The 15328-nt window shown below is 50.8% G+C and overlaps 2 protein-coding genes across 3 annotated transcripts; both read left to right on the top strand.

Moving 5' to 3' along the window:
- The first annotated feature begins 1669 nt into the window (after positions 1 to 1669).
- Positions 1670 to 4695, top strand: LOC119330618. The gene is made up of 3 exons (XM_037603737.1): positions 1670 to 2594; positions 3738 to 4271; positions 4359 to 4695. The coding sequence occupies exons 1-3, from the start codon at positions 2421 to 2423 to the stop codon at positions 4464 to 4466; spliced, it is 816 nt and encodes a 271-aa protein (XP_037459634.1). The 5' UTR covers positions 1670 to 2420; the 3' UTR covers positions 4467 to 4695.
- Positions 4696 to 5200: 505 nt separating this feature from the next.
- LOC119330619 lies at positions 5201 to 13278 on the top strand. 2 transcript variants are annotated; one of them, XM_037603739.1, is made up of 2 exons: positions 5201 to 5700; positions 12791 to 13278. In XM_037603739.1, exons 1-2 carry the CDS (start codon positions 5383 to 5385, stop codon positions 12947 to 12949), a joined length of 477 nt encoding a protein of 158 aa, XP_037459636.1. In that variant the 5' UTR covers positions 5201 to 5382; the 3' UTR covers positions 12950 to 13278. The 2 variants fall into 2 exon arrangements, with proteins under 2 accessions (XP_037459636.1, XP_037459635.1); XM_037603738.1 differs by lacking the exon at positions 5201 to 5700 and adding an exon at positions 8455 to 8826.
- Positions 13279 to 15328: the final 2050 nt, after the last annotated feature.

Here is a 15328-nt window from a genome sequence, read left to right as displayed (position 1 = left end):
TGAGGTGGAAGGTGACCCCACCTGTCAGCCTCACATATCCTTTAACCTTTTTTTATTTTTCTTATTCCTTCTATCTCTCCCTCTCTGCAAAGCTGCTCACTCCACCATTGTCGCCGGCAGGCAGAGCCCCTCGAGAAGCCCCGCCGTCGCCGGGAAGCCCCTTCCGCTGAGAAGCCCCTTCGCCGGGAAGCCCCTTCCTCCCTCCCCTCCGACCACCTCACTAGACACAGCGGCGACGCCCTACGAGCTTCCCTCGTCACTAGCCGCCGGATCTAGGCACCGGCCACCGGATCCACCCCGCAAGGCGCCGTGGTCCCCTGCCTCCTCCCCAGCAGCCTATAGCAGCGACGCGGGCACGCAGGGCCTCGTCCTCGCCGGAGTAGGCTGGGACGCGGGCTCCGCCTCGCCGGAGCGGGCACGCAGGGCCTCGGCTTCGCCGGAGTAGGCTAGGACGCGGGCACGCGCGGGCTCCGCCTCGCCAGAGCGGGCACGCGGGGCCTCGGTCTCACCGGAGCAGGCAGGCGCGGGGCCTTCGTATCGCCGGAGTGGGCAGGGGTACGGGCACACGGGGCCGGAGCGGGCACGGGGCGCCTCGATCTCGCCGGAGGGGTTCGACCTCGCTGGAGTGGGCAGGGGCGCGGACACGCCGGAGTTCGGCCTCGCCGGAGCGGGCAAGGGCGCACCGGGGTGGGGGGGGCTCGCCGTTGTCGTTCATCCATGGCCGCAGCTCCTGTGAAAAGGAAGGAGAGGAGGGAAGAGAAGGAAAGGAGAGAGGAGACAAGATGTGTGGCTGACAGGTGGGACCCTGGTCCACATCAACAGGTCAAACATTGACTATGACTTGTCTTCGCCACATCAGGCTGGATAGACAGGTCCCACCCGTCAGTTTTACTATTAGAGGCGCTCAATTTCGGATCAGTGCGATTTGTTATTCACTAGGCGCAGAAGTGGTGGTTTTTTGTGATTTTTGGTAAAGATGGTGGTTTTGAAGTATCCTAGCCACAAATGTGGTGGTTTTGAGCAATTTACTCTCCGTCTGATGTGGCTGCACTAGCTGCGACGGCGAGCCGGCCACAGGCGACCCGACAGGTTAAAATTTCAAAAAAAAGTTATGCTCTTGGTTAGCTTGGCCCGCCAAGTTTTTTGTTTGTAGCTCCGCCACTGGCTGGGGGTTCGGTAGCGGGAGGAGAAGTCAGCAACGGAGAGAGAGAGAGAGAGAGAGAGAGAGAGAGAGAGAGAGAGAGAGAGAGAGAGAGAGAGAGAGTTGACCGACCAGGAAGGAAAACTATTGTGGCTTGTTGGATTAAGCGGTCGGGGAGCACAGAGCATATTGAAGAGCAGGCAAGTCCCATCTCGCATGTATGTCCCGTTGTAATGCACGAGCTTCTTCCTAGTTAGAGGAAGTTATTTATTGGTTTTTTATTTTTCTTGGCGCACCTATTACGTGATTCGCCAGTCTAAAAAATTATGGCGTGCTAAATATAGTATCAAAAAAATCATGCATTAGCATGAAATGTCCTGTCCTTTATCTACACGCCCTCTGGCTGTCAAAACAGTGAAGGAGAAGAAAAAGGAAATTTGTGAGTGATCCGTGCCTCTGGGCTCTGGCCTCTAGAAAACTGATTCGAACTGGATTCCACTCGTTGGGCACGGCGGTTTGGGTTCCTTTCTTCTTTCCAGTTGCTGCACCTCGGCCTCCACTTTCCCACCTCGCGGCCGGGCCGGCGTCCATGGCAACGCCGTCGCACTCGCACGGGCTCCCGCTCGCGCCCCTTCGGACGCCCCTGCTCGCCCTTCCGCTCTAGTCGCTCATCCTCCTCCTCACGCTGCACCTCCCGCCGCGCCACCACCCGGCCCCTCCGGGCCCCCTCATCCTCCCCACGCCCCTCCGCACCACCGCCACCACCGCCACCACCGCCGCCGCCGCCGCCGCCCAGCCTAAGCCCAAGGCCGACCCCTCCTCCTCGTCGTCGCCCTCGCCGACGACGCTCTCGCACGTGGTGTTCGGGGTGGCCTCCTCCCGCCGCACGCTGCCGCTGCGCCTCCCGCTCCTCCGCCTCTGGCTCCGCCTGCCCGCGCGCGCCTTCCTCTTCCTCGACGCGCCGCCCCGCGCCGCCTCCGTCCCGGCGAACCTCCACCTCCGCGTCTCCCGCGACGCCTCCCGCTTCCCCTACTCCTACCGGAAGGGCCTCCCCTCCGCGGTCCGCGTCGCGCGTATCGCCAAGGAGCTCCTCCTCGAGCTCCGCCAGCAGCAGCAGCACCAGTCGCCGCCGCCGAGGTGGCTCGTGCTCGCCGACGACGACACCGCCTTCGTCCTCCCCAACCTCCTCCACACCCTCTCCAAGTACGACTGGCACGAGCCATGGTACCTCGGCGCGCCTTCCGAGTCCGCCGCGCAGAACGTCTGGCACGGCTTCAACATGGCCTATGGCGGCGGCGGCATCGCCATCAGCTGGCCCCTCGCAGCGCGCCTGGCCCGCGTGCTCGACTCCTGCATCATCAGGTACCCCCACCTCTACGGCAGCGACTCCAGGATCTACGCCTGCCTCGCCGAGCTCGGCGTCGAGCTCACCCACGAGCCAGGATTCCACCAGGTGCACCGCCGCCTCTCTTTTTCCTCTTCTACTCCGAATTTCTCTTTGCCTCTGCATGTGCTACTGCTATTTCCTTGTGGAATGTTTCGACAGAGATTCCTGCGAAATCAACTGTGTGTTTCTATTGGATGCTAGTTCATAGTTATGGGGAAATTGATAAAGAATTGGACTTCTAAGCACTCTTTGGTACTCTTGGTCCTTGATTATGTTTTATTTATGCCTCATAATCACAATCACAACAATGATTGTTCTAGATAATTGAAGTCTGCCTAGGATTGTCATGTTGCTGTTCAGTCTTTCTTGATTCATCCTAGGATTGTTGTTGAGAGGGAAACTTGTCTCTAGTGTCAAACTTCGAATAATAGAGGGAAACTATTGGTGAGAGACTCAAAGGTTTGAATTAAACTCTCAAGTACTACAGTTTTTGTCTGAGTGAATTCTGTTATACATTATTTCGGAGCATAGCTCAAAAGCTTATCCTCTACCATGCCCTCAAGATACGCCGAACCACACGACACCAATCCTGTAGAATGCTTCTAAAGAAAATGTACAACCAGAACTACACCACCAGGGTGATGGTTACTGGCTAACTGCTGCACTCTCCTAGTGCTGAATCCGTTCAAAATCTGTGTCACTGGATTTAGTGATCCTTGCTGGTACCTCTACAGATTTTGACGTGATGGCACTTGAGAGGGGCGTTCTGGTCCACATTTGGAGTACTAGGCGACCATTGTGGCATACTGGAATATGTCTCTGTCAGATAACCTAAAGCTTCGGGCATTGCAATCTTGATGCATTGGAAAAGCAATTTTGCCGAAATAAACGTTAGTGTGAGCAGCAGCAGAACAGTGACCTGGACATGGTTGAAGTATCCATCTCTTTCTGCTCCATTGACTTGCTTTATTTAACAATTCGCAGAACCAATGTTATGTAGGGGCTTCCTTTATGCCCAATAGAGGCCTCCTTTATCTGTATTTTGCACCCAATGAAACCTAGAGCATGGCTGCCGTTTTTCAAAAAAAAAAAAAAACTCTTTATTCAATCTTTGAACATGAAACTAGCCTGTGGTTTTACTTGAAATTGTGCACACACAAAAGGCATGATTCTGAACTTATGTGGTCTGTTGCATTTTATTATCACCAGATCGACCTTCATGGGGATATATCTGGATTTCTAAGAGCACATCCTCTTGCTCCTTTAGTGTCACTTCACCACCTTGATCATGTCTATCCTCTTTACCCTGGAATGGATCGTGCAAAGGCGGTTGAGCATTTGTTCCGAGCAGCTAATGCTGACCCAGCAAGGATCCTTCAACAAACAGTGTGCTATGACCATTCAAGATCACTTACTGCTTCAGTAGCATGGGGCTATTCTGTTCAGGTTTTCAAAGGCAATGTACTGCTTCCTGACATCCTTGCTGTGCAAAAAACCTTTGTGCCATGGAGAAGAGGTCGCAATGTTACGGATGTTTTTATGTTTAGCACCAAGCATTATCCAAGGGACGAGTGCAAACGAGCTGCTCTTTTCTTCCTAAAAAGTATTTCTTCCGGCGAAGGCAAGACGGAAAGCAATTACAGCAGGCAGCTGCCCCAGAAATGCTTGCCAAACTTGATTCAGTTGAGGAATATGCAACAAATAAAAGTGAGATCAGAGGTACTGCATCTGGTTCCTGGGAAGGTATGACTAGGATTAGTGTTATTGCGGATGGTGGCTTAAACTGCATTTTTAGCTTAAAATAAATTATAACATGGTGTTACTTTTCAGGCTTTAAGACGACACTGCTGTGACATCGTACCTTCTTCATCTGAAACCACCATGGATATTGATATCAGGAAATGCAAAGACGGTGAATTAATCGCAATGCATTCGTAGTGATTCTTGAATAATATTGGATACTCATCTGGAGTAGATAATTTACAGCATGTTCTTGAACACACCTAATTTGCTTTTGTTATATATATACGGACCACACTGTCCCACTTCATTTTGGGTCTGTAGGTCTATGTAGAGTTAACGCAACATACTGTGATGCGTCATTACCCAAAGTAATATAGTGAATCATTTTATATACTGTAATTGACATGTGTTCTAGCTTGCGATTTATCTAGCATCTGTTGAAGTATGAAGGCTGCACGTCAAGGACATCTAGAAGATCTCCAACTGAACACATATGATATAGTAGTTGTTAGGGAGTAGTTAAAGGTGGATAACCCAGGGGTTCTGTCGGGTCCCGTTGGGGACTGTGTCCACGTTCGACTGAGAGGATGGGAGGCGACGTCCTGGGCGGCGCCGCAAGGCCGCCTGACGCGCTACCGCCGGGCGCGCAGCCGTCCGACGCACTTTGGCCGCCAGTCGCACGGCAGACCCCATCACCTCCGCCGGTGATCTCAGAGGATATCACCGGGGATGATGAGATCCGGGTCATGGCGGATCAGTGGGTGCTTTGTTTCTCGGATCCGATCCGCGGATGGATCGAGGGACGGCTACAGCACTCTCCGTCATCGCGCTGGACGTCACTTCGTGATATGGATAACAACATCCTTGCCGGCGACTACCTGGCGGCGGACGTTCAGATCGAGGTAGGGATGCGTTTTATTTTAGTTGACTTCGATGTCCATGTGTTGTCTGTTTTGCAGGAGGTTCACAGAGAGGAGATCGAAATGATCGATTTGACGACGACGCACGAGGCGATGCGGGAGGCGCCCGCGGCCATTGCACAGGTACCCCACCTTCCGAGCGACCGGGGCGACCGGGCGACGCAACCGCCCGACCGGCGAGCGCCGGGACCATGCACTCGGGGGCGGTGGCTCGGGTCGGCGGCCGGTTTTGGGCGCTGGCCGGAGCCGACGAGGATGATGCGGACGGTGACGGTGACGATCCGGACGCTTCTCCACCAACGCCGACCCCCTCCGACCTAGTCTGCGAATTCTTCCATGCGGGCTATGATGAGGACGAGGTGGCCTCGACGGTGGATAGAGTGCTGCCAGTTGAAGATCCGGCAAGGGTGCGGCTTCCTGCGGGAGAGAAGAAGGAGATGGTCCGGCGAGTGGTTCACCGTCGAACGGCGGCGACGGCGGTCCGACCATGGAAGGGTCCCCTTCCAAAGGTTAGTCTACCGAACCTTACTCTTTTCGATCTGATTTATCCGGATTCTTGGATTCAAGTTAAAAGAAAGAAGAGGCTTGTCCGTTCTGGCGGTGTGCCGGCGGCGGCCATGGCGAGATCGCCGGCGAGTCGGTCGATCTCGATCTCGCAGCAGCGGGCGGCGCGTTTGAACGCTCTCCTGGGCTGTGCGCTCGAGGGCCTTCCTGACGGGCCGGTTCTGAGTGAGCCGGGCTCTGTCTTGGGTGGGCCTGAGATAACCGGGTATGAGGCCCAGGTTAACTTGGATAGTTTTAGAGGGCGGATCGCTACACCCCCATGCACGATCGACGGGACGACAGAGGTGTCTCGTTCGAGGCGGCCTAGGGTTCTGCTGCCCAGGCTGCGATCTTGCTTCTCTGACCGTGGGGCGGGACGCGCTCGTCGGGTTCCCGCGCTTCGTTGCATGGCGGGCGGAGGCCCTCCTCCGGCCAAGGCCGGCGCTCAGGCCGACGTCCCGGGCAGCGTGGGGCGCGGAGGCCTGCCTCAGCCTGCGGGAGGCGGCCGGGGCGGAGAGGCGGCCTCTATGGCCGCGGGTCGGGACCGTTCGGGTCTGCTGTTAGGGGCGGCGCGCGCGGCCGCTCCTCCGGCCTCAAACCAGGTGGCCCAGGGGGCAAATGGCGCCCGACAAACGCTGCACGGCGGCCTGCCCAGGCCAGGCGCGGTCGGCCGCGGAACTTTGCCGGCGGGTAGACCCCCGCCTCCTGTCGCCGGTCGGGGTGGACTTAGGCCACCGGCGCCTCTCCCCACGGCGACTGCGGGTCATGGTACACCGTCTCATCGGCCACCTGCTCCAGCGTTGGCTGGACAGCCGCGTCCTCCGGCGATGCAGGCCGGGGCCCGACCGCCGCAGTTCGTGGCTCGGCAGTCGCACAATCCGACGGCACCGGCTTTGGAGCAGGCGCAGCTACAGATGGCTCCGGTGAGGGGGGGTGACTCGTCGGTGCCTCGTGGTCAATGGGGTGATGATGGTCTCAACGCGTATGGTGACGGACAGCACCGGGGATCCTCGTCCACAGGTGGTGGGCGGGGGTATGCTTGGCAATGTGACGGCTCGACCGAGAGACCTTTCCTGGGGCCTACGGGAGGTTTCGTCGAAGGGGCGGCCGGACCAGCTCATAGGAACCGTGGTGGTTTTCGTGGTAACCGTGGTGGACGGGGCGACCGAGGTGGTCGCTATCGCCCAAGGCAGCAGCATGTTGTCGTGGATCAGACACCGATTGGTGTAAATACCGATGAGACTGCGTTGACTTGTCAGGCTATGGAGGTTGTTACAGCTCTGGCGGAGGCGGTTCCTACTAATAATGGAGAGGTTGAGGTGATGTCAGTGGAGGGATCTGAAAAGGCTGAGCTGGACAGGGCGGCAAAGTATGCGCGAAAAAAGAAAGAATGTTATGCTATCGCTGTGGCAACAAAGGCCACTTCATTGCTGAGTGTGTGGCAGCCTTATGCGATACGTGTGGTAAGCCGGACCATGAGTCAGGGGCTTGTCCGCTTTTGAGGGAGCAGCTACCAAATCTGATGATGTATGGTGTGTTCTGTTCAGAGCTCACGTTTTTCGAGTCTCCGATGGAGAAGGAGGTCTCGGATGAGGTGCGCAGTGTGACGTCTGGGATTGTTAAAGTGACTAAAGGTGAAGTCTCTAAGGCCCAAATTTTGCAGCGGCTCCGGGAGCTGGCACCGGGGGACTTCCTATGGGAGTTAGTCAGTCTTGAGCCAAACTCGTTCAGGGTGGAGTTTCCTTCGGTGGAGGATCTACAGAGGTTATTGAGTTTCGGGATGTGTAAGGTGCCAGGTACTGAGGGCATTCTGGAGTTCCACGAGTGGAAATTGAGTGAGCCTCAGGGTACGCCACTTACCCAGGCCTGGTTGCGTTTTTCGGGGGTACCACACAGGCCCTTGCAGGATGCCAGGGTTGTTGCTAGTATGGCTGTTTTGGTGGGAAAGCCCGAGCGAGTGGATATGGCTTTCACCAGAGCTCAGGGAGTGGCTCGCATCCTAGTCAGTATCCTGGACATTAAGTATGTTCCGGACGTGGTGAAGTGGGCTTATCGCGGTCAGGTGTATAACCTTCAGATTGAGTTTGAGGATGACAGTCTGTTTGCCGACACACCTGCTACAGTGGACGTTGATATGCACGAGGGGGATGATGACAGGGGGCGCAAGGAGCTTCCGGTAGATGATCCTGGTCCAGAGGCCGAGAGACCGGGGTCTCGGGTCAAGACCACCGGCGGGGATACGGCGCCTCCTTCTTCGGTGCCGACGACCACTCTGAGGTTTGGTACCTTTGAGCCAGCTTCGGCACCCCCGAGACTATGGAGTGAGCGGATGGAGTCTTCTGAGGTTTTCGAGCACTCCTTACCTGCGTTGGACCTTGAGGGTCCGAGAGTGGATGTTCCTGGAGTGGAGGAAGGTCCGGAGATAGCGATCTCGCCTACCTCGGATACTGTTGGCACGTCGGAGATGCAGGTAATGACTACGAGCTTGGAGGGGGGTCGCAGGCAGGAGACCTCGATCCCTCATCACTTGATGGCTTTGATCAGGGCTCCTGAGAGGGAGGAGTCCTCGTCGGGAGGGCGTCTGGCTGCTGCTTCTTCTGCTGGGCGGGTGGGTGTTTGTCTGGGGCAGGTGGCCCCGGCAACGCCTGCTGCGCTGGCGCTGGCCGGCTCTGAGGGAGGATGTCTGAGGCAGGAGGCCCCACACTCTTCCCCTTCGGCTTCGACGGAGGCGGTTTCGACTGCCGTGATTGGAGGGGGTCCAGGGAGGGTGATCCCGGGCCATCCCTCATCCTCGGCTGGCGGGATGACGACTCCAACAGCACTGAGGGTCGGGGCGGAAGGAGTGCTTGGACAGGTGGTCCCGGCACCTTCTACCCCTGGCCCCCTGACCGCCGGAGGTGGGAGCCGTCCGGCACTTCCTATCGCGACTGGTGCCTCTCGGGAGGAGGTTGTTGCGTTTGGCGGAATCCCTGATCCGGTCTCCGAGGGGCGGCGGATGAGTTCCCGTCTCCTGGATCATCCGGAGGTTGACGACATGCAGCAGAGGTGCGCTACGAGGGCGGCCAAGCTTCGTGGTATCGAGGCCACTTCCGGTATGTCGGTCAATTTATCCAATTCCATTATGCATTTTTCTACGGATGAGATTATTCATAATGCAAATCAAGTAGGGATTTCGCTAGGGAATAATAATGCTGAAATTTCCAAATCGGTTAATGATCTTTTGGATCTGGAGGCGGATCGCGCATTAGAAACCATTCGTAACCTAGCGGCTGTGCGTCCTATGACTGACGCTGAGATTGATGCGTTGGGAGTGAGAGTGCTAGACACCTTGTGTGCGGACCTTGCACCATCCTGTAATGAGTCAGACGAGGAGGAGACCAACGTAGAGGTTGAGGTCCTTCAACCACCACTGCCCGGTTATGAGGACCGGATGGTGGACAATGACAAATCTAAACGTAAGTGGAAGCGGAAGGTGTATCCAGCATCCGCGGTACGTAGAAGTGCTAGGATTCGTACGGCAAAAAAATTCCATGATGAATTATGAAAGGAATCTTTTGGAATAGCAGAGGTCTCAAGGACTTGGCTAAAAGAAGGTTTCTTGCTGAGGCATCTTTGGAGCACAGATTAGATTTCATTGCTCTCTCCGAAACTGGAAGAGACAATTTTTCTCCGCAGTTTCTTTCCTCTCTTGCGGGTGGTGTTGATTTCGACTGGCATTGCCTACCGCCACGTGGACGATCGGGAGGCATCTTGTTGGGAGTGAGATGCGATTCCCTTGAGGTCAGGAGTGTGGTAATGGGAGACTTTGCGGTTAAGTTTCGGGTTAGGTCAAAAGTTGATGGGTTCGACTGGGCTTTGGTGGCGGTGTATGGAGCTGCACAGCCCGAATTTAAACCGGAGTTTCTGGCGGATCTTGTTCGAATTTGTGGGTCCGAACAGCTTCCAATGTTGGTCGGGGGTGATTTCAATATCATTCGGAGGAAAGAGGAGAAGAATAATGATAACTTTGACGGGAGATGGTCCTTTATGTTCAATACTATTATTGAGAGTTTGGACCTGAGGGAGATTGAACTTTCTGGTAGAAAGTTTACTTGGGCTAATGCGTTGCCAAACCCGACCTATGAAAAGCTTGACCGAGTTCTCGCCAGCGTGGAGTGGGAACAGAAGTTCCCTCTGGTGACGGTACAAGCTTTAACGCGGGGAATTTCAGATCACACACCACTGTTTGTGGACTCCGGGGAGTCCAACTATGTGGGAAACAAAAACACCTTCTCTTTCGAGATGGCCTGGTTCGAACGTGAAGGGTTCTTAGACCTCGTTGCCAGGGAATGGGCTAAGGGGGTCGGGGGTACGACGGCGGTCGAGCGTTGGCAGAATAAAATAAGACATCTAAGAAGCTTCTTACGGGGGTGGGCTAAGCACCTAAGTGGGGTGTATAAGATTGAGAAGGATAGACTCCTTTCTCTTATACAGGCCCTAGATACTAAAGCCGAATCTATGATTCTGCTGCCTGCTGAGATCCAGGTTAAACATGAGGCTGAAAAGAGGCTGAAAGAACTTCTCCGTGAGGAAGAGTTGAAGTGGGCGTTGCGAGCCAAGGTCCACAAAGTGGTTCAAGGGGACGCTAATACTCAATTCTTTCACCTCATTGCTAATGGCAAGCACCGTAAGAAACGAATCTTCCAACTTGAGCAGGATGAGGGTACTATTGTTGGGCAGGATAATCTAAAAACTTACATCACCGAGTATTATAGGCAGTTATTTGGACCACCAGAGGTTAATTGTGTAACTTTGGATGAGTCTCGGACTGAGGATGTTCCTCAACTGTCGGCTGTCGAAAATGATATCTTGCTAGCCCCATTTACGGAGAAGGAAGTGTTTGATGCGATTGCACAAATGGAAAACAACAAGGCTCCCGGTCCGGATGGGTTTCCGGCGGAGTTTTATAAAAGGTGTTGGCAGATTATTAAGGGGGATCTGTTACCTATGTTTCACGATCTTTTCTCTGGACAGCTTCAATTATTTCAGTTGAATTTTGGAACTATCACATTGCTTCCTAAGAAAACGGAGGCTGTGCGAATTGAGCAATTCAGGCCAATTTGCCTTCTCAATGTTAGTTTCAAAATCTTCACCAAGGTCGGGACAAACAGGCTCTCACAGATTGCGCTTTCTGTGGTACAGCAATCCCAAACTGCTTTCATGCCGGACAGAAACATCCTCGAAGGAGTAGTTGTCCTTCATGAAACGCTCCATGAAATTCACTCTAAAAAATTAGATGGGGTAATTTTTAAGGTGGATTTTGAGAAGGCGTATGATAAGGTCAAGTGGCCGTTCCTTCAACAGGCATTGCATATGAAAGGTTTTGATGAGGCTTGGCGCCATCAGGTTGAATCTTTTACGCAAAAAGGGAGTGTGGGTATTAAAGTCAATGACGATATCGGTCATTACTTCCAGACTCATAAGGGCCTCAGGCAAGGCGATCCAATGTCCCCCGTTTTGTTTAACATCGTGGTGGATATGTTAGCAATATTGATCGGAAGGGCTAAAGACCATGGTCAAGTGGGTGGTTTAGTACCTCATCTGGTGGATGGAGGTGTATCCATTCTTCAATACGCTGATGATACAATCATCTTCATGGAGCACGATTTGGCCAAGGCGAGAAATATGAAGTTGTTGTTATGCCTCTTTGAACAATTATCGGGGTTAAAGATTAATTTTCATAAGAGCGAATTGTTCTGCTTTGGTAGGGCTAAAGACGAACAGGACTCCTATAGGAAACTGTTTGGGTGCGAGTTGGGAAGTCTGCCCTTCTCCTACCTTGGCATTCCGATTCATCATCGTAGGCTAACAAACAGAGAGTGGAAGTGTATCGAGGATCGATTTGAAAAGAAACTGAGCTGCTGGAAGGGTAAGCTCATGTCATATGGAGGCCGGTTAGTTTTGATAAACTCGGTACTCACGAGTATGCCTATGTTCCTCTTATCGTTCTTTGAGGTTCCAGTGGGAGTGAGGAAAAGACTGGACTTCTATCGATCACGCTTCTTTTGGCAGGGTGATGAGCTTAAAAGAAAATACCGGCTTGCTAAGTGGGATATCATCTGTCGACCCAAAGACCAAGGCGGGCTTGGCATTGAGAATCTTGAGGTTAAGAACAGATGCCTTCTTAGTAAGTGGTTGTGGAAGCTCGCTAGCGGTTCGGAAGCTATGTGGGCGCAAATCATTCGCAGCAAGTATCTCCAGACTAGGACTTTGTCCCAGGTAACAGTTAGGCCGATGGATTCGTCTTTCTGGAAAGGGCTCATGAAAGTCAAGCAATTAATGTTCAATAGGACAAAAGTTGTCATTGGCAATGGGGCCACTACACGTTTCTGGGAGGACGCTTGGCTGGGCGACTCACCCCTGGCCATTCAGTATCCGTCTTTATATCGTATTGCTCAACGACGTGAGGTGCTCGTGGCAACGGTATTTCAATCTATCCCCCTTAATATTCAGTTTAGACGGTCATTAGCGGGCAATCGTTGGGAGGTTTGGCTCCAGTTAGTTAGGAGACTAATGGAGGTTCAACTTTCTGACCAACCGGATAAATTACGCTGGAAGTTGACTACGTCTGGAGTATTTACAGTCAGTTCAATGTATACTGATGTTATTAATACAAGCTCCCTTCCAACTTCCAAGAGTGTCTGGGATGTCAAAGTACCTTTGAAAATAAAAGTGTTTATGTGGTTTGTTCATAAACAAGTTATTCTAACAAAGGACAACTTAATAAAGCGTAATTGGACAGGACCTACTAGGTGTAGTTTCTGTGATCGAGATGAGACAATTAAACATCTCTTTTTTGATTGCCCGCTGGCCAAGGTTCTTTGGCAGACGGTCCACATTGCTTTTAATATAACTCCACCGAATACTGTTAATGCTTTATTTGGGAATTGGCTATATGGGATTGACTCTACAATAGCAAGACATATTCGGGTTGGAGTCTGCGCTTTAATGTGGACCATCTGGCTGTGCAGAAATGATTTGGTTTTTAACAGATCATCACGAATTCATTTTTTGCAGGTTATCTTCCGAGCTATGGCGCTGATCCGTTCATGGTCATTATTCACTCCGATGGAGGCCAGGGAGCATTTGGTTACTGGGTCTACCCGGTGGGAGATGGTTGCTCGGGATATCTTCAACCGGTTTGGATGGCGGTCATGTAATAGGATAGGCAATTAGTTTCCCTATCTATATAGCCATCCGGTTGTGGCTCCTTTATTGGCTAGTTAGTGTTTCTAGCCTTCTGCGCTCTGTGTGGGCTGCTTTTTATTGTTTTCAGTTAGAGACTATGGTACTTTGTACGCACTTTTTGTTGCTTCATTAATAAGATGGCTGTATGCATCACTCCTGATGCAGAGGCCGGGGAGTCCCCCTTTTCCAAAAAAAAGGGAGTAGTTAAAGGTTTATTCTCTGTTGTAATTCTCCTCTATCTCCTCCTGTAAATCTTCTTCCCAGTTACAACTGAAACCCCACTATATGCAGCTATGGGATAAGCCCCATCCTATCAATATAAGCCCATGCAGGCTGCGGCCCTCTTTGGAGGGTGAGACGCTTCACACAATTTACATGGTATACAGAGCCATTCTTTTCCATCTCATCTAGTGTCACAAGTCACGACCTGTACTGCGAAATTTCCCCAACAATCTATGTATTTCAGAAAATAGGTGAGAATTTCAGAAAATTAGGAAGAAAACATAGAAGAGGATGAGCTAGGCCCAGCCAATTGGCGGCGCCAGCTAGGGTTCTTGTACAAATTGGATGTAATAACATCTTATATTATGGGACAAAGGGAGTAGATAGCTCTCATTCGGGTTACAGGCTTCGCTTTATACTCCAGCGAGCGACGCCGATGAACAAAAAGTAAACACTAGAGAACAACAGGTGACAACTACAGAGACGAAGAAACTGACGACATTGAGCGTGCCAAATAAGGGCCGACCACTCCCTTTCGCGTGCACCACCAGATGCTCATAAACGATGCGGTATCGGCAGATTTTGGCTGTCCGCTAACTGAACTAATTCAGGAGATGTTATTACCTGTTGTTCATCCGACCGCCACTTATAAGGAAGACAATCAAAAAATAAATCATGCTCCGATTTTATCACATAACGGTTCACCATACGTGCATGCTACGGGAATCACAAACTTTAACACAAGTATTTTTTAAATTCACAACTACTCAACTAGCACAACTTTAATATCCCCATCTTCATATCTCAAAACAATTATCAAGCATCGAACTTCTCATAGTATTCAACACACTCATAAGAAACTTTTATTATTAATCTTGTATACCAAGCATATTAGGATTTTAATCAAATTACCATGCTATTTAAGACTCTCAAAATAATCTAAGTGAAGCATGAGAGATCAATAGTTTCTATAAAACAAATCCACCACCGTGCTCTAAAATATATAAGTGAAGTATTAGAGCAAAACTATATAACTCAAAAGATATAAGCGAAGCACATAGAGTATTCTAACAAATTCCAAATCATGTATGGCTCTCTCAAAAGGTGTGTACAGGAAGGATGATTGTGGTAAACTAACAAATAAAGACTCAAATAATATAAGACGCTCCAAGCAAAACACATATCATGTGGCGAATAAAAATATAGCTTCAAGTAAAGTTACCGATAGAAATAAACGAAAGAGGGGATGCCCTGGAAGGGCATCCCCAAGCTTTGGCTTTTAGGTGTCCTTAAATTATCTTGGGGGTGCCATGGTCATTCCCAAGCTTAGGCTCTTGCCACTCCTTGTTTCATAATTCATCAAATCTTTACCCAAAACTTGAAAACTCCACAACACAAAACTTAAAATAGAAAGTCTCGTGAGCTCCGTTAGCGAAAGAAAACAAAAGACCACTTTAAGGTACTGTATGAACTCATTCTTTATTTATATTGGTGTTATACCTACTGTATTCCAACTTCTCTATGGTTTATAAACTATTTTACTAGCTATAGATTCATCAAAATAAGCAAACAACACACGAAAAACAGATCTGTCAAAAACAGAACAGTTGGTAGTAATCTGTAGCTAGTGCAAGATCTGGAACCCCAAAAAATTTAAAATAAATTGCTGGACGTGAGGAATTTATCTATTAATCATCTGCAAAAAGAATTAACTAAATAACACATTTCAAATAAAATTGGCAGTATCGTGAGCGCTAAAGTTTCTATTTTTTACAGCAAGTATAACAAGACTTTCCCCAAATCTTCCCAACGGTTCTATTTGGCACAAACACTAATTAAACACAAAAAAACACAACCAAGACAGAGGCTAGATAAATTATTTATTACTAAACATGAGAAAAAAGCAAGGAATAAAAATAAAATTGGGTTGCCTCCTAACAAGCGCTATAGTTTAACGCCCCTAGCTAGGCATAACAAGCAAGGATAGATCTAGGTATTGTCATCTTTGGTAGGCAATCCATAAGTGGCTCTCATAATAGATTCATAAGGTAATTTAATTTTCTTTCTAGGAAAGTGTTCCATGCCTTTTCTTAATGGAAATTGGAATCTAATATTTCCTTCCTTCATATCAATAATTACACCAAC

This window comes from Triticum dicoccoides, chromosome 7A (assembly GCF_002162155.2).
Source record: "Triticum dicoccoides isolate Atlit2015 ecotype Zavitan chromosome 7A, WEW_v2.0, whole genome shotgun sequence".
Lineage (NCBI taxonomy): Eukaryota > Viridiplantae > Streptophyta > Magnoliopsida > Poales > Poaceae > Triticum > Triticum dicoccoides.
The sequence above is the reverse complement of the archived record's forward strand: the minus strand, read 5'-3'. Positions and strand labels throughout refer to the sequence as shown.